Here is a 19583-nt window from a genome sequence, read left to right on the forward strand (position 1 = left end):
TTGAGACCACCCCGGGGGTAGTGGTTCGTAGCTGCCCCTATTTTCTTCCTGAACGCAAGAAAAATGTTGTTCAGGAAGAATTAGAGGCAATGCTTGAGATGGGCATAATACAAGAGTCGCGCAGCGATTGGGCCAGCCCGGGAGTTCTGGTACTAAATGAGCTACGGCTTGGTCCAGTTCTGTGTTGACTACTGGCAAGTGAACGTGGTGTCCAAATTTGACGCTTGTCCAATATTGAATTGACGAGTTACTCATTCGGTTGGGTGCAGCTCAATTTTACTCAACGCTGTAACTCCCTTTAATAAAAACAGCTTTTTCAACACAGTTCAGATTACACCAATTTGTGACACTTTCTTTTGGTTTGTTCTGGGCCCCGGCCACATTTCTGCGCCTCATGTACAAGATCCTCAGTCTGTATATGTCATATACCGCTGCATATCTAGAGGATATTATAATTAATAGTAATGACTGGCAGCGGCAAATGCAACATCTGAGGGCTGTCCTGAGAGTGCTGCGACAGGCGGGACTCATGGCCAACCTGAAGAAGTGTGCAATTGGGTGGGTGGAAGTTAGGTATCTGGGGTTCCACTTGGGTCACGGGCAGGTTAACGTCTGCAGCAATCACGGCCTGCCCTGACAAGACTAAAAAGGAGGTAACGGGCTGGACGCTACTACCGGAGGTTTGTGCCTAGTTATTCTGATGTCATCAGCCCGTTGACTGACCTTATTAAAATGGGGGCCTCCGGTCCAGTGCACCGAGTCGTGCTGACAGGCTTTCCTGAAAGTAAAGTCTGCACTTTGTGAGGGGCCGCTTTTACATGCTCCTGACTTCTCTTTCCGCTTTATTTTGCAGACAGATGTATCTGACAGGGGGCTGGGGGCGGTGCTGTTGTAGGAGGTGGGATGGGAGGAACGAACAGTACGGTTCATTAGCCACAAGCTCTCTTTCAGGGAGACAAAGTACAGTACCATCTTGCGATTAAGTGGGCTATTCTTACCCTCTGCTACTACCTGCTGGGGTGGGCCTTCACCCTCTGTTCCGATCATGCTCCTCTGCAATGGCTCCACCACATGTAGGATACTAACGCGCACTAACGTGGCATGGGGGGGGGCGTTGTCATGTGTCTGTTTGTGGGAGAGGGAGAGCGGTAAGGCTTGTCACCTGGGTTGTGCTTACTCTAACACCTGTCTCTTATTATAGTGATGGTGGAGGGAGACCTGATAAGGCACACCAGAATGTCAGTGTGGGAGAGTGAGTGACCAGTAAGCACGACAGCCCCGAACTGAGAGAGTGTTTATTATTTAAGAGTGCTTTAATTTCTCTGCGAGGTTACCGACGATTGTGTATCTGAAACTGTAATTAAAGGGGTCATGACACGAGAAACCAAATTTGCCTTGATCTTTTGGTATATAAGAGGTCTTTGTATCATTAAAACGTCCTGCAAGTTTAATATTTTAAGACGTCCTCCCCATTCTAAACGAATCATTTATTTAATCAAGCTCAAAATACAGCTCGTTCTGGATTCATGGTTAGAAGTGACGTGTCGGTTAGAAGTGACGTAACAGCGTTTGCATATGACCGCCTCCAGCACAAGATAACTACGCTTTAAGCGCAAGACAACTACGCTCATTTCAGTATCGCCGTGCGCCTCACAAGTGTTCAGTCAATGGACAGCGAGCTCTGACAGAGACTACTTGTGCACAGGAAAATTACGATGCCACACAGATGTGCTGTTCCTGGCTGTGGTCAAACAAAACCTCTGAATAAGCTGCCGAAAGATCCAGACGTCAGGGAAAAATGGATGCAGTTTATTTTTTGCGGACGTCCCAGTCACGGCAGTGTTAACTTAAGCGTTTGTTCTGTACATTTTAAGGATGACTGTTTTGAGAACAAATCTCAATATGATGCTGGCTTTGCCAGAAAACTGTTGCTCAAAGATAAGTCCGTGCCGACTATTCTGGGAACAACGACGACGCAAACTGTAAGTAATCTATTTTAAACTTTAAACTACTTTTTAAAGCGCAATTTCATTCATTATGAATAATCACAGTGTTTTTACTTAGTTTACTTGCATATTGTTCTGGCTGGGAGCGTCAATAATTGATACATAGGCACTGACGTTAGCCAATCATAACAGTGGGCGTTAACACTGAAGTCTTAAATGGAAAACGCCCCCAAAACAGACTGTTTGAATCAGAGGATGAGAAACTGGGTGGGAAAAGGTCATAAATCACTAGATTTTAAAAGTTTTTCTTAAAAAAAAATATATTAATACTATAATTGCACCTAAGGGAACATAATAATACAATAAAAAAACCCTTGTCATGACCCCTTTAAAGAAACTTACCGAAAGTAAAATATCACAGTCAGCTAACTAGTTAGAGATATGGAAACAGAATTGTATATATTTTTATAGTAAATATTTTTAGAAGAATATCTCCGCTCTATAGGTCAATTCGGTGCAAGAGAATGGTGGACAAAATTTTTAATTTCCAAAATCCACAAAAGGGTGACATAAAGGTATTCCAGAAGACTCTGGTGGTTAAATCCATATCTTCTGAAGTTATATGATAGTTGTGGGTGAGAAACAGATCAATATTTAAAAAATAAATTTCCTTTCACTTTCTCCTTTTGGTTTTTGGTGATTCACATTCTTTGTGCATATCTATTCTACTGGTCCGGGAGGAGAATTTATGATTAAAAAAATTACTTAAATATTGATCTGTTTCTCACCCATACCTCTCATATTGTGTCCGAACACATGGATTTAACCAATGGATTACTTTTATGCTCCCTTTATGTTGATTTTGGAGATTCAAAATGTTGGCACCCATTCACTTGCATTGATTGGACCAGCAGAGCTGAGATATTTCTGTAAAAATCTTAATTTGTGTTCTGCAGAAGAACATACACATCTGATGTGAGTAAATCATGACACAATTTTCATTTTTGGGTGAACTATCCCTTTAAGTTATAAATAACTTTTACTTTTAAACATATATCTTGAGACCCCTGCATTTGTCTACTTTTGTTTTTAGTGCAAGGATGCTTTCATTGTGAACGGCCCCTTACATTGGCACTGGCAAATTGGACCATTGCTGCCTTTTTTAACTTTGAAATAACGTCCCGTGATTGTGAAGGAAAGGCTTTAATGTATCTGTGCTAAACAAACCGAGGACATGGAATTACTATTGTTTTAGTGTGGAAGGTGTTAAAAGTGCTGGAAATGTGAGCTGATTTAGTGACAATTCATTCTTTAATTATATTTGATGTTTACCCTCCCTTTGAGGGGTAGGAAATGAGAATGGAAAAAGACAGATTCTTGTGTTGGTTAGCCATAATATATATATCTATATATCTATATATCTGTGTATATATATATATAAAAAAAGATATATTCAGAGATATCAACTTGCAAAAGGTTACAAAAGTCATGCCAAAAGTTTAAAACATGCAAAAACAGCTGAATATATGGTCAACCACTTTTCAATTACACTTTTCATCCCATGGTTGCTAAATGCACACAATATTGGTCTTCAGTTAAGACACTGTTTAAGTGGTCGACTGTTTTCGGAAAAAAATTTATTACCGGCATTGGCGGATAAATTTGACCCTTTGGCCGATATGTTTCTTGAGGGTGCTGAGAATTGCCTGCTTGCATTTGAAGCGACTGAGACATGTAAACGACCAGTCACAGTTTTTGTTTTCGTTCAAATTGATGTAATAAACCAACCTCACAACTTCAGCAGATCCAGCATCATCTGGAATGCTCATAAATCTTCCTCTGTAGCACGTATTCCAACAGTCTCCTCAACAGTTCCCTTTAACCTTTCTAATTATAAAAAGCAAATATCAATAAAATGTATTGATATACTTATTATATACCTTCTGAAAATATGCAAATATCTTGTTTATACAAATGTAATTCACATTCCATCAGCCAGAATAAAATCTTAAAGATCAGGATCAAAAGTTCCTGTGATTTCACAAATCATGATGGTCAATCCAAGCAGGCAATCCAGGCTGTTTACACTGTCAGGAGATTGCTTCTCGTGCTGGATCCGTGAATAGTGCAACTTCAAAGTAAAAGCGTTTCACGTGACTATGAGTAAATGTCTTATTCACCATGCACTGTATGTACAATTGGTTTGATTCTGTATTTTTTTTAGAAAATGTGATTGTTAACATGGACACACCATCCATGATTGCTGGACTATTGTTTGTGCTGCTATTTCCTTCTTCCTAATATATTAACAATTTCTTTGTGCAAATACATTAAAAAAATTTGATGACTAAACCGAAATAAGAAGAAACTGCAATCTAGATTACTAGGTTAAAGTTTAGTGTGAAATTGAGTAAATATGTTGCTAACTTAGAGCTTATAATTTTTTTTAGCAATTTAATGTTTGTTTTTTTACTCTGTTAAATTGTGTGATATATTGGCATTGTATCAGCCTGTCGGCCACCCTGCTCTGGATATTGGCATTGGCCATTAAAAAAAAAACACATCGGTTGATCACTACTCTGGTTATCCAAAAAGATTTTATAAACCTGTTGTAAACTGAAGTAAACCATGGTTCTTAATGGGAGAAAGTTCAGTGAGACACTATTTTCCAAACCTCTAGAGGCTTTTGTGTTTTGAGCCTTGGCCTTTAGAGCCCAGATGCTTCCATATAACAAATAGCAGTTATGACATAGTGGCTATTAAGTAGTGGCAATACGTTCACAGTGGAAGTAATAATCCAACCACAGAAGCAGGCATGACAGGCAGTAGCCCCAGAGCTTGCTGTGTCACCAATTGAGCCATAACAGTTTTGTATTTGGAAAAAAATTACAAAAAATGAACACTTGCTAGTTCCAACCATGTCAAAGCTAAATGTTGCCTTGTGGGAAGAGAGAAAGGAAGCACACTTGGTTGCACTCTTCATTGGGGAAACCAACATGAAACATTATTGGATTAAAAAGATTTAAAAAATGAGCCGAGTAAAAACTTTCACTGTTCTTTTGTGATAGTCAGATAAAGAATAGGAGGGAATGATCCAATTAGTCATTCACATTCATCCTTCACAGCATTTGACTTTTTTATATTGAGAGTTTTGGCTGCTGTTCCATTCCATTCCATTGATGTGTGATAACTGATCATCTTTTCCACATGGGTGTGCATTTACAATTACAATTCAATTTCTTAAAGAGGAGCAATCCATTCTGATTTGGAATCGACTACATTACTGCCATTGAACAACTGATTGTTGAATAATTAATGTATTGTTTTAGGCAGTTTTTGGTAAAAAATACCCAATTTAGCCCACATAATTAGTCATGTGACGGTATAAAACTTTCACTTCATGATAATTGCTGAAGCTTGTATTATGGTATACAGTATTATCACGGTATTGGTTTACATTACAAAAACAGTTTGAACGATAAACAAACTTTATTTTTGTTCTCTTAATATCAAGTTTAATTACTTTTTCAGTACCGAACTGGCTTTTAAGTTTACAGATAACAAAAGAACTTTGAAAAGCAGCCTGGTCTCATGTAAATGTCAAGGGGGGAGGGGTGGGTTACAGGTTGTAATCTGATGAGGTTTTTAAGGTGAATTTTAGATGGAAGTTTTTAATAAGTAAAACGTACCTCCCTAACCCAAAACTTTACCCTAAACCTAACCAATAGTGTCAAGAAAGATAAATGACACTATTGGTTAGGTTTAGGGTAAAGTTTTGGGTTAGGGAGGTACGTTTTACTTATTAAAACTTCCATCTAAAATTCACCTTAAAAACCTCATAGAATACACATTAACTGAAGCAACCATGTCATTTTGCGTCGCTTCTATGCCACTTTTACTTTTGTGCATTTGGCTGGACTCAAACCATGGCCGTTTAGCCCATAGAACAATGCTCTATAAGGTGAGCTAGCAAGTAAGCTAATGATTTAGGAATAAGTGTATAAAGTTTACATACACCATAGCCAAATACATATAAACTCAGTTTTTCACAATTCCTGACATTTAATCATTGAAAACATTCCCTGACTTAGGTCAGTTAGGAGGGTACACCTCCTATCAAAAGCTAATTGTCTAAAGGCCTAATATCATTTTCTGGAAAAGTTGCTTAAAGGCACAGTTAACTTGTGTATGTTAACTTCAGACCCACTGGAATTGTGATATCATCAATTCAATGTGAACCAATCTGTCTGTAAGCAATTGTTGTAAAAATGTCTTGTGTTATGCAAAGTCCTAAACGTCTTGCCAAAACTATTGTTTGCTAATATGAAATATGTGGAGTGGTTAACATTTTTTTTTAATAACTTCAACCGAAGTGTATGTAAACTTCTGACTTCAACTGTTGGTGGGTCTTTAATACAAGTGGAAAAACCTTACGTGTTACGGTAAAAATGTTATGATATCATAACATAACAGGCCATGAGTAATAAAGTGAAAAATACGTTCCCTCTCGAGAGGTCTCTCCTATTGCGTAAGTAGCTTACGCTATGGGAAAACTCTGTTTCTCGAGAAATATTGAAGTCTTTATGTAAAACGCATTGCAGCTGCACAGCAGAGAGCAATGAGCGAGGCAGCTCGGTCATTTGCTGTGCTGCGACAACTTGCTTCGAACCAATGGCGGGCGACTCTGAACGCAGCGACCAATGAGCGCTTCACGCCAGCAGCTCAGAGCCCGCCAAGATTGGCGTGGCTAAGGCTATATATTAGGCGCCCCGTCATGAGTTCTTTAGATTTAATCTCCTTCAGCAAAGACCTTCTCTTTGCTGGATCCTCTGGATTATTGGAGTATTTTCGCCCGCCGTCGACAAGCCTACAGCAGGACTGCTACGAGGACGGCGCCGCCTTCAAAGCCTTCTGCTACGCCATCCGGCGCGCATCACCTTATATCCTTTACTAAGCAATAACTTTTCAAGTGTTCGCCTCTGCGACGCTTTTTTGTCCTTAATAAAGAGCAAATTCGAGGCGTTGTTAAAAATGCCTTCGACCTGCGCCTCGTGCAGAGGCCCTCTTCCTGACGGGGACCGTCACATTATCTGCGCTCGCTGCCTGGGACCTGACCACGCAGAAGCTGCTCTCACTCGAGGCGGATGCCCGAATGTGACCCCCTGGGCCTCACCGAGCTCTGGCGCTCGCTTTGCCGCCTTCGCCATGAGCGAGCCTGCTACCACCATGCTGCCATCCCCTCTGTTCGAGCCGCGCAAGAAAAGCGCCGTCGCGGAGGCCGCCAGAGCTCGCGGACTTCAGTGACGCCACGCCGGGCCAGTCTCCGCGTGCTTCACCACCACCGAGGACTCCCTGCCGCCAGTTCTATTCACGCAGGCAGACCAGCACCCCTCCGGGCGCTGGGTCTCGTCTCGTTCGGCGCGTCAGGGGACGACGGTGAAAAGGATGACAGCCTTTCCATTGATGCTGCATCCGACGACTGGCCGGGCTCGGCCTTCGACCCTGGTCTTCTCCGGAAGAACCCGCCCGCAGCCGGCTGGACGAGTGGTTCCTGCAAGGGCGCCGGCAGGCCCCTCGACAGAGACCCTCCCCTTTCTTCCCCGAAGTTCACGACGAACTCACAAAGTCGTGGAAAGCCCTGCACTCTGCTCGCCTGAAGCCTTCTTTCTCTTCCTCGCTCTCCTCGGTGGACGGCGCGAGAGGAAGAGGCTACGAGGGAACCCCGCCCCTCGAGGAGGCTATGGCCAACCATCTGTGCCCACCCTCCCCGCTGGATGGAAAGCCAAAGCTGGCTCGTTGAATAATCACTTTGCTTTAAGGCTCAGGCATCTGCCTCTGGCTTTATAGAGCGAAGTCAGCATGCACGGCGTTTTGCATGGTGTTCCCATAGCGTAAGCTACTTACGCAATAGGAGAGACCTCTCGAGAGGGAACGACTCGGTTACTAACGTAACCTCGGTTCCCTGAGAGGAGGGAACGAGTATTGCGTAAGCTGCCGTGCTTGTGCTTGGTCTGTCGCTTCAGTCGATTGAACCTAAAGAACTCTCATGACGGGGCGCCTAATATATAGCCTTAGCCACGCCAATCTTGGCGGGCTCTGAGCGCGCGGCCGTGAAGCGCGCTCATTGGTCGCGCGTTCAGAGTCGCCCCGTCATTGGTTCGAGCAAGTTGCCGCAGCACAGCCAATGACCGAGCTGCCTCGCTCATTGCTGTCTGCTGTGCAGCTGCAATGCGTTTTACATAAAGACTTCAATATTTCTCGAGAAACTGAGTTTTCCCATAGCGTAAGCTACTTACGCAATAGGAGAGACCTCCTCTCAGGGAACCGAGCTTACGTTAGTAACCGAGTCGTTTTTTTTTAAAGACAAAATCAGCTATTGTTCTCTTGATTTGTGTGACTTATTAAATCACACAATTGTTGTAGCGCCACTAGTGTTCATTTCACCATGAAACTGCAGCGTAGAAATGTAGAAAGCAGCACGTACAAGTCAGTTTACAAAAATGCATATTTAGTTAATTCTATGAGACCAGGTTTTTGAAAAGAACCCTGAATATTTAAAAAAAATCAACACCACAGATACATTGCCAAATATAGCATTAAAGGGATAGTTTACCCAAAAATGAAAATTCTCTCTTCATTTACTCACCCTCATGACATCTCAGATGTGTATGACTTACTTTCTTCTTAAGAACACCGTTGCTCTGAAGGTCCATACTACAAGGCAAGTGAATGGTGATCAGACATTTGTAGCTCCAAAAATCAATCATATGGAGGAATCATGGAATCATCAGAAATCATACAAGAAGTAATCCATAAGACTCCAGTGGTTAAATCCATATCTTCAGAAGTGATATAATAGGTGTTGGTGAGAAACCGATCAAAATATAATTCCTTTTTTTATAGCAAATCTCCAATTTTATGTTTACATTTGAAAGTTAAAGTGGAGATTTAGAATTAAAACTGACTTAAATATTGTTCTGTTTCTCGACCACACCTATTATATTGCTTTAGAACATATGGGTTTAAACACTGGAGTCATATGGATTACTTTTATTTTTCCATTATGTGATGTTTGGAGCTACAAAGGTCTGATCACCATTCACTTGCATTATATGGACCTACAGAGCTGAAATATTCTTCTAAAAAGCTTTGTTTGTGTTCTGCTAAAGAACAAAATTCAGCACATCTGGGTTGGCATGGGTGAGTAAATGATGAGTGAATTTTCATTTTTGGGTTGATATCTTAAAGGGTTAGTTTACCCCAAAATTAAAATTCTCATGATTTATCCCAGATGTGTATGACTTTTCTTCTTCAGCAGAACCCAAATAAAGATTTTCATAAGCAGATTTCAGCTCAGTTTGTCCATACAATACATGTAAATGGATTCTATCAGGCTGCTGGCTGTTTGACAATCCAAAAGGCATATTTAGGCAGCATAAAAGTAATCCACCAAACTCAAGTCGATCATTGAATGTTTTCTGTAGCAAACCGATTAGTTGGTGTTAGAAACAAATTGATAATTACATTTTTTTTTACTTTTAAGTCGTTGCTCCGGCCAGCGCTGTATTGCTGTTTGAAATGAACTTACTCTTGTGTGACGTTTGTTCCTCTGTTGTATACAAAGTGTGCACTTCCGACTTCTTGCATGAACACACCACTGCACTTATGTCACTGATGCGTCGACTGCTGGTGGGAAGCATTTTTTTATTGTATTTTTTCTGGATAGCAAGCTTAATAGCCGCAACTTTATTCACATTGTAAGGCAACATATGATTGTGTGGTGTTCCCACTTGAAAGTCATTTTGAAATCATTGTGCCACATTGCCAATTATTAATTACAGGACTTAGTGTTATCTGATTGCACCTGTATTTTAGTTGTAACTAAAAGATGCAAACGTTGCTGTGTAGCTTGCAGAGTTTTAGCGAACTACTCTTTCGCCATTTGAAAGCAAGCTACACATCTGTAAATGATTACAACAGTTCATTTCATTTGTCATCATAGTTGTCACTTAACTAATTGTCTAATTGGCTAATCAGTTTGAAAAAAACGAGTGGAACTGTCACAATTTATTTCGTTAAATTGCATGGGATGATTGTTATACTGCAGCGTTTTGAATCTTGAATTGTTGATGGGATAAAAACTACTGTGAGATCAGCAAAATCCAAACAGTTTGGCAATAAGGTTATCTTGAATTATTTATGGTATTTTGAAGTGCCCACAATGACAATATCGTGCATGTTAATTACTGTGATATAATGTATAACTGAAAACCATCGCATGCCTACACACAATCAAGTTTGGATGTTTACTGTTGGTAACAATCTGCCAACAAGAACAGTGTCAGCTTACAGTTGTGAAATTTTCTCTTGGCAGTAGAAGTACAATTTTGCAATCCAGCCCTAGAAAGTTTTATTTCATGTGTGGAAGGTAATCTTCAGTTACTTGAGTATAAATGCATTTTCTTGTCAATCTTCTTAGATGTCTTGTCACACTGGCTGTATGTACAGTATAAACACTGGCTGTTTCTTGTGTTTGTCATGCTCATCTGAAGTGGGGTGACACCTCTTTGCCTCCCTCTTAATCTTTTTAGCCCTTTGTGTCAGTTTTCTCTTCTCTTATCCCTCATTTTCTGTTTCTATATCATTATTTTAGGCAGGCATGGGCATTGGTCTCTGTCATAGGTGGCGGGAATGGTTCTTGCACGGAAGATGTAAGAGAACATGAGAACCATGACACAGGTGGCAAAGCACTGGCTCGTCGAGACTTTTTCACAGTGGATGGAGATCGATTCAGTGTTTCTGCGTACAGTGAGTGGCGAAATGGTACGTTCCATACAGCATCTAATAGACCCTTCAATGTAGCTGGACAACAACAGCTAAAGATTATGCTATTACTTTTTTTTTACTGCAATAAATATATTTGTGTGGCTATCTGTGGACATCATTGCTCTAGTATATTTACACGTGCACAGATACAACATAGAGTAGTGCAGAAATATAAAACGGTACATTCCCAAACAAGACTAGATTAGGACAAACTTGTTATCAAGAGGTGTAACGCAAAGCAGAATTTATTTTTATTTACTTGCAACGTTGCAAATTGACACTTTATTGCAGAATTCTGATGTGCCATCACAAACGTGTATATCTGCCGTTTTGCAACTTATCCAATCTGTGTTTAGAGTCGAAACTATCCGCGCTAATATATTAGTTTGGACTGTTTGTTACGATTTTGTTTTTAATTGTAAGAGTTACATAATATGAAGCTGTTTTTTGCACTGGTACCTATAATGCTTATAATTTATTATGATTAATCTTGTCTTTTGGTTTGTGTCCGTAAAGTTCCAAATGAACAGTATCCAAAAATTGTCATAACCACATGTTTATTTAATTTATAAACCAGTTACTCGTTGAACTTCCAGCAAAAACAACCATATCGTGATCGTGTAGAATTATTCATACCATGAAGATTGAGATATGACACTGATCCGGAAGACGCTTCAATTGTAAATTATTTCAATAACTGGAGTATCCAAAAATTGTCATTACCACATGTTTATATAATTTATTAACCATTTACTGAAGATTGAGATATGATCCCATAATCTGAAAGTTATTTAAGTAGATTAGTGTTTCCTAAAATGAATGTACATTATGTACCATGACCTACATTGTTCTTTGTTTTACCATCAAGGTTACCCTATATCAGGCTTCCAAGTGGATGCAGTGGATAAAGTGGTTCTGAACCTGCTAGATGATGTCAGCAGCTGGAAACCAGGTGATCGGATTGTGGTGGCGAGCACAGACTACTCTATGCATCAGGCCGAGGAATTCACGCTACTCCCCTGTCCCCACTGTAACAGGAAACAGGTCAGAATTCAAGGTGAGGTTATGGTGAATGTGTATACTGTATATTTGCACTAAACAGCATGCATGTCTTCCAGATTTCTTGTGGTGAAATATTGAAGTTTTGCTGCCCTGAACTTTGCTGATTTATTTCTTTGTACACAACAAGACCACAGTAAAATAGCATAAAAATATCATGTCGTGAATCATAAAAGCATCTGTTATTTAATTTGTGTTGGACAAGATCTCTTTTGGTTTTGTTAACTGTCCTCAGAGGAATGCTCTAAAAGATCCATAACAGTTTTATAGGAAGATAATGAGTTTGGGACAGGAAAAGGGAGAGGACTGTTTACCAGAATCCCATAGACAAACTGTCATTTCTGAGAAGATTCCAGCAGTGGCAACTATTCCACCAACTATTCCACCAACTATTCCACCATCTCTACCCTGTTAAAAACGCTGATAAATTTTAGCCATTTCGGTAATTGTTTTCCAATGCTATATCCCAGTTGGTTTTTGTAGAGAGTGGAGAATTTATGGCCATTATTCCCAGCTCATACCAGGCCTGGGAGATGTCTTCAGTGTGTCACCTTCATTAAAAGGATGTAGTTTAAATGTCAGCTTGTGCATTGTGTCCTGTTGGAAAAGCTGCTGTCAACCCTTATCCTTCCGGAAGGAAACTGTGTGCACTCCGGGTGTGGGTAAAGGGCAATCTCAATGTGTGGACAGGTTGATTTCTTTCCTAAATCTATTAGATTTTGTAAGGGAAAGTTTTCAGGATATTCTTATATATTCATTCTTCTGATAGAGAAAGATAAATAAAAAAAAATCTTTGTATTCAGAAGTTATATTATAACTTATATATATATATTTTTTTTTGTTTTTGCCTCTAAATAAATCATAATTAAAACTGTATCCTTGGATTTTAAAGGCCAAATTCAATGCAGTTAAAATAGTTAGTTTTATGGGGTGTGCATTTGTGTGTGGGAATGTCTCAGGAAAACCTCAGTTCACTCACGTGGGAGAGATACTGGACGGTGTGGACATGCGTGCGGAGGTGGCTCTCCTCTCAAGGAATATCCTTATTCATGGAGAAATGGAAAAGTCCTGCTATGGAAAAAACTGGTGCCAGTTCTTCAGCCACGACACTTTCGGGGGACACATCAAGGTCTGTTTGAGGGTCTGTGTTATGTGTGTGACTGGGAATGACTAAGTGAGCATATGTATATTTATTTAACACTAAGCTGTCTGGTGCTGTCATGTGGAGAAATCACAGGCTGTTGAATGCTGGGACTAATTTAGATTAATTTAGAGTAGCGCTTTGTGATCGGAAACAATTGAAAGCGATAATACATCTTAAATGTATGTTGAAATCATTAATTTGTGTTTTAGATTTTGTAACCAAACCTTAAAACATGCAGCAGATTTGTATTTTAATATTACAGAACCTCATTGTAATCTTCTGGAATTATGGAATTGATTTCTGCAAATAACATAGTTGTCTGGCCACTCACAATTAAAAGACAAAAAAAAAACAAGTTTGTTGGCTAACACTTTGTAATTTGGTGCTGTGTTTTTAATCTCCTCTTTGTTCATGTCAAGATTATGGGGAACTTCTCGTCAGTACACTTGTCTCAGGTGGAGTTGAAGCACATGGGTCAGCAGCAGGAGAAGGGTAAATACCCTGTGAACTTTCACATGTGTGGAGATGTGGACCAGCGTGGGGGCTACAGTGACCCCACCTATGTGGACTCCCTCTCCATACATCACTCCTTCTCCCGATGCGTCACTATACAAGCCACCAACGGCCTGCTGGTGAGAGAGAAAGATACAGAGAGAGAAACTGCTGGCCTGTGTGGACACATGTGTTTAAATAACAAAGGCTTGGGAATTTAACTTTACACAGCAAACCTAAAGATTCTTAAACATTAACATCATATTGTTAAAGGATTAGTCTTACATTGCATTTACACTTTTGTTTTTATTATTTCATCCATAGGGGATTTAGAATTAAAAAAATAAATAAATAAATTTAGTCAAGATCAAAAATTTAGGACATACTTGACTTTCTTATGACCTTAATGCTTGACATTTGTTTTGCAGTTATACATTTTTCCTCCATATTAAAATGTTTATAAAGCTAAATTTTTGTAATAAAAAAAAAATGTTAGTTTCATTAAAGTTTTACAAATAGATTTTTAATTGATTGCCAATATGACTTAAAAGGCATCTCGGGTGATATATTCCTCATGGAGGCTAAAGGACTCTGCACCCTTCCTACGAAATCAAAGAATGGGTGTGACATCATTTAGTAACGTTTGGTTCGTAACAGCTCGCCAGTGCGAACTTTCAGGAAAACTTCTTGCCAGCTGTTTATCACATTCTTACTGACACTGGTCCATGTCATCGGTAAGAGTGACCTGGAGTTCCACCTAGTTTGAGGCTGACAGATTATTACCGTTGTTATTCAGTTAGATAAGATCAGTCAACATAAACACACTGGCAATTATTAGCGAGCTAGTGCAAACTTAACTACATTTGTACGATCGTTCGCATAAAGTATTTTTCCAAGAACGATGTTTTTTGTTTGTTGTTGTTGTTGTTTTTTTTGCTTAATTATCTCTCTTAAGTGCCCATTCACTTATGTGAACCAAAGCCATTTACACATCTGCCTAAAGTAAGATATGCCTCTCATCATAATTAGTGTCTCTATTCTACCCATTAACACTCTTTTATACTCACATCTTTGCAGTAGTATCAGTTTCATCATATTTAGCAATAACAGAGTGCAATATTATGGCCTCTTACAGTATAGCATGTTAGCACATTAGCTCCATTTAATTCAGAATGTAAACAAGACAAATTGCACATTATCTACTGCATAGATATTACTTCAAATCATCACGAGAAGTTAATACGGCTGTTTTACTGATCTTGTGTAAATTCTACTCATTGTATGAGGCTTGAAGTCTTTGCAAACACATTGTAATGTCACCTAAGTTAAGTTTTTACATGTAGTCTTGAGCATCTTCAAATTTAAATGTTCTTCTATAGTTCAGAAACAGTATGACGTTCAGCCGTTTCAAATCCCTTTTACTTTGGTTCTGAGCAAAGAATGTAGACGTTTGCTCTGAGTGTGCTCTTGGCCTTAAGGGTGACATCTTTGAAGAACCTTTTGGTCATTACCAATACCTACATTAGTGTTATTTCATAGTTTTGCCTTTTTTTCTACAATTAAAAAAATAGAAAAACAAAAAAATAGTAGATGTCAAAAATGTTACTATAGTGTAAATTATAAAAATGTTCTCCTAATTCAATAACTATATTTCTACACTATGATCTCATTTTGTCTTATCATCATGTTTTATTGCAGGTTAGGGACACGGTTGGCTACGATACGCTTGGACATTGTTTTTTCCTGGAGGATGGGATTGAACAAAGGAACATGTTTTTCCACAACCTTGGCTTGTTGACCAGGCCGGGAACCATTCTACCTACTGACCGCAATGATAGCATGTGCATGGAAATTACAGACCGAGTACACAAAGGCTATATACCATCTCCTGCAAACGAGTGCAAGTAAGAGACTGCCACCTCACACTTGCACATATTCATTTACCATTGTGCTCTGGGTAGGTGACCTTGACAGTGTGGCCTGCTGTATTTTTGATCAAATAACTGGAGAAAGAACAGAGCTCTCATTTCCTGAGAGTCAGCGATAATTCTCTTATCCAGACAATAACACACCGGCACTCCAAGGCAAAGCTTAGGAGGTGGTTTTCACTAGGATCAGAAATGTTTTTTGAGGGTGTGTGTGTTTGTGTATAGGACTGTAGATCTTGAAAGTGGTTGTTGGAATAAGTTGTTCTTGGTTATCATTTTGTTGATGCTTAAAGGTGGGCATGTGTGGTGTCATTAAGAAGAAACCTTTCAACAAAAAAACATGTTTATGACTCGAGTTAGATTGACTGTGATGTGTTTTGGGGTAAGTAATGCATAACATGCTCATGGAATAATTTTTCATCAGGGCATTTCAAACAGGATTTTAGGTAAAATTGTGTATATATAATATAAATATATAGTACACAATGCTCTGGAAGACTCTATTCTGATTGGTTTGTAAGGTTCTTATATCTCGGAGTATCAACCGCACATCAACATATCAGACCGGTCATCCGTGTATTACAAGTTAGCTTTCCTACTTCTTGGATCACTGTATGATCACTTCAGGTAAGCTAATAACATAATTTCAATGCAAATCAATGTTTAATGCACAGTTATTTAGTTATTTGGCAAATAGACTTGTAATAGGCTGAATAATGAGGAGTCAGACAGACAGTAATTTTCTCTAAATAAACTGGAGCTGGATTTCAGCTGTTCATTGATTTATTCTCATATAATTACAATATTTCCATTTATTTGCTTAGTAGCCATGTTATAAGCAGGATAATGTACATTTAGCCAGTTGTTATCGCCATATATAAGACCCCTTTGCTTCACGTCTGGGTTCTGATCACCCTGTCTGTTTAGCGATATTTACCGATAGTTACTATTTAGCGATAACAACCGGCTGACTGCACATTATCCCTTACTTGCTCTTATCATCTGATCGCGGCTGCATTTCTCCTTTAGTGCATTTAGATCTTAGTGCTGCCTTTGACACAATAGATCATGACATTCTCTTGAATAGGCTGGAGAATTATGTTGGCAGCAGTGGACTTGCATTTGCATGGTTTAGGTCCTATTTATCAGACCGCTACCACTTTGTATGTGTAAACGAGGAATTGTTAAATTAAACAAAAGTTAAGTATGTAATGCCACAGGGATCAGTTTTAGGGCCTCTGCTTTTATCCTTGTATATGCTTTCCCTGGGAGATATTATCAGGAATCATGGAATAATTTTCCACTGTTATGCCGATGATACCCAACTTTATATTTCTGCTAAACCCAATGACTGTGATGCACCTCATTGATCTCTGCCTGCATCACCATTGTCTATTGATGGACTACACTCTTGAAATGGAATACATAGACTATCATTTAATTGCCAACAAAAGCCTTCATCGCCCGACTAATAAAGGACAATGCATCTATGTGAACTTCTGCAGTTAAAGCAGAAGTTCAGTGTCAAAGACATTAGTCATTAATCTTGCAGTTCATAATAATAATTATAATTTTTTTTAAACACTGTACCTTAACACTTACTTAGTTTACTAATCTTAAACCATGGCCTGCACCGCACATAAATTACTAATATTGGCATTAAATTCATGCTGGTTAGCCAGAGGGGAACTGGCCCCCACAGTGAGTCTGGTTTATTCCAAGGTTATTTTTCTCCATTAACCAACATCTTAAGGAGTTTTGTGTTCCTTGGCACATTCTCCTTCAGCTTGCTCACAGGGGTTCTAAATACAATTATTTCATTATTAACTTTTTATACACAATTCACAATCAGATTTAATCAAACTACAAAATGATCACTTTAAGACTTTATAGATATTACACTTTCTTTTTTTGTTAATGCATGATTTTCTGTAAAGCTGCTTTGAATCGATATGTGTTGTGAAAAGCCCTTTACAAAGAAAAAGGACTTGATATGTATAGTAAAGTGTTTATCTTAGGTTGCATACCTGGCCTCCATTTATTTTAAGTTTTATTTTAAGACTTTTTTGCCATCACTAGTTCATACACACCTGTGGTGTAACAGTTTGTTTTAAAGTACAAAATTCCATTTAGTTTCTCAGTTATTATGGTCATTAAAGCTGCCTGCATAACCATTTAAAAATGAAAAAGAAAAATGGTGTTTAAATATACTTTTACATGGTGTCTAGCATCTTACACTACAAGACGTCAACCTTCCGAACATTTTTCATGTTAATTACCCGTGCGTATACTACATATTTGCAATTTATTATAGGTTACACATTTATTTTCTGTTTTGTGTGTGTGTTCTAGGGCAGTGTCTACGTTTTGGATTGCCAACCCCAATAATCATTTGATCAGTAACGCAGCAGCTGGCTCACAGGTATGCACAAACTTTGACCAAAAGATACATTTTCACTTTGATGTCACATGAGAAGCAAGCATAAACTCTCCACAGTGTTTTATCTCAAAGCATTTTTCCAGACTAAATTTGCGCTCTTTGGAATGATGCTGACAGCTTTAAGTAATGGGAACATCAAGATGATTATGCAATCGCAGATAGCATCTTTGCATTCTAATCCTTCATTAAAGATTTATTTGCCAATATAAATCAGATCAGTCTTGTTATTTAATTGGCTGTGCTTGGATTAGTTTGTTTGAGGTTTTGTATAGAAAGTGATGTACCCTCCACCATTCTTTAATGAGAAAAAAAAGCTTCTTATTTAGCCTTGCTCTCAGCAGGGCAGGTTAAGAGAGACTGAATCTGTCTATGCTTCAGAGGTAGAGGTTTTCCACATTTCTTTCTCTGATAGAGATCGGATGGCTCAGGAATAAACAAATGTAATTATCTCTCTCTATGTCTGACATTCTTTATCTCAGGATGCAGGGATTTGGTACGTCTTTCACAACTCTTCTACAGGTGACGCTCATGGACTGGTTCCAGAGACCAAATCTGAGCTTACACCTCTGGGCATTTTTTATAACAACCGAGTTCATTCTAACTTTAAGGTAACCTAATGCCTCATCTTTGTCTTACAGACACGTTGAAGTAAAATTGGTGTTTTGTGTATAACTTTGTCTTTTAAAGCATGTCTATTTACTTTGAAGTCATCTACACCGATCAGCCACAACATTAAAACCACCTGCCTAATATTGTTTAGGTACCCCTCATGTCTCCAAAACAGTGCCAACCCGCATCTCAGAATAGCATTCTGTGATGCTATTCTTCTCACCACGATTGTACAGAGCAGTTATCTGAGTTAATGTAGACTGTCAGTTTGAACCAGTCTGGCCATTCTCGGTTGACTTCTCTCATCAACAAGGCATTTCCATCCACAGAACTGCCCCTCACTGGATGTTTTTTGTTTTTATCACCATTCTGAGTAAATTCTAGAGACTGTTGTGTGTTAAAATCCTAGGAGATCTACACAAATGCTGTCTGGCACCAATAACCATCCATCCGATTATCTAATCAGCCAATGTTGTGGCAGCAGTACAGTACATAAAATCAATGCAGATACAGGTCAGGAGCTTCAGTTAATGTTCACATCAACCATCAGAGGGACTCAAGATGGCGCCGAGTATGGCTGCTGCGTTGCGAGCTCCGTTACAACACTGCGGTTTATTGTTTGTTTTGTTTACAGTTCTTTGTTTTTTTGTCTTGGATGTTGTCTGCCTTATTGTTTACGACAGCCAAACGCTTTTGGACATTGTTTCTACAATTTCACATCGAAAACCGGACTTCAAATTCCTTAATGCCGACCCGCTGTTTACAAACACGCCGGCGGAGCCCTTTGTCTGGGCTGCCCGGCCGCGGAAACGCAGAAGGAAAAGAGGAAAACGAGCCGGCGTTCTCATCAGAATAAGACGTTGTGCAAATCGACCCCCGCTACCCAGTATACTACTGGCAAATGTTCAGTCTCTGGACAACAAGCTCTGCGAGCTGAGAGCGCGGATCTCTTTCCAACGAGAGACGAGGGACTGCTGCGTTATATGCCTTACAGAAACCTGGCTGGCTGCGGAGATTCCAGACTCGGCCATCGAAATCACGGTCTTCTCCGTGCACCGAGCGGACAGAGCGAAAGACCTCTCCGGTAAAAGCAGAGGTGGTGGTGTATGTTTTATGATCAACAAATCATGGTGTGATCA

At 39.3% G+C, this 19583-nt stretch overlaps 1 protein-coding gene across 1 annotated transcript in view; it reads left to right on the top strand.

The window, feature by feature from the left end:
- LOC127641903 (cell surface hyaluronidase-like) overlaps nt 1–19583 on the top strand; it is a 47338-nt gene that overhangs the window by 13231 nt on the left and 14524 nt on the right. Inside the window, exons 5-11 of the mRNA XM_052124708.1 lie at nt 10600–10769; nt 11641–11829; nt 12791–12960; nt 13395–13607; nt 15166–15371; nt 17748–17817; nt 18315–18443. Coding sequence (XP_051980668.1) covers nt 10600–10769; nt 11641–11829; nt 12791–12960; nt 13395–13607; nt 15166–15371; nt 17748–17817; nt 18315–18443 — 1147 coding nt within the window. The remainder of the gene's footprint in view (nt 1–10599; nt 10770–11640; nt 11830–12790; nt 12961–13394; nt 13608–15165; nt 15372–17747; nt 17818–18314; nt 18444–19583) is intronic.

The sequence above is a fragment of the Xyrauchen texanus genome, chromosome 4 (assembly GCF_025860055.1).
Source record: "Xyrauchen texanus isolate HMW12.3.18 chromosome 4, RBS_HiC_50CHRs, whole genome shotgun sequence".
NCBI lineage: Eukaryota > Metazoa > Chordata > Actinopteri > Cypriniformes > Catostomidae > Xyrauchen > Xyrauchen texanus.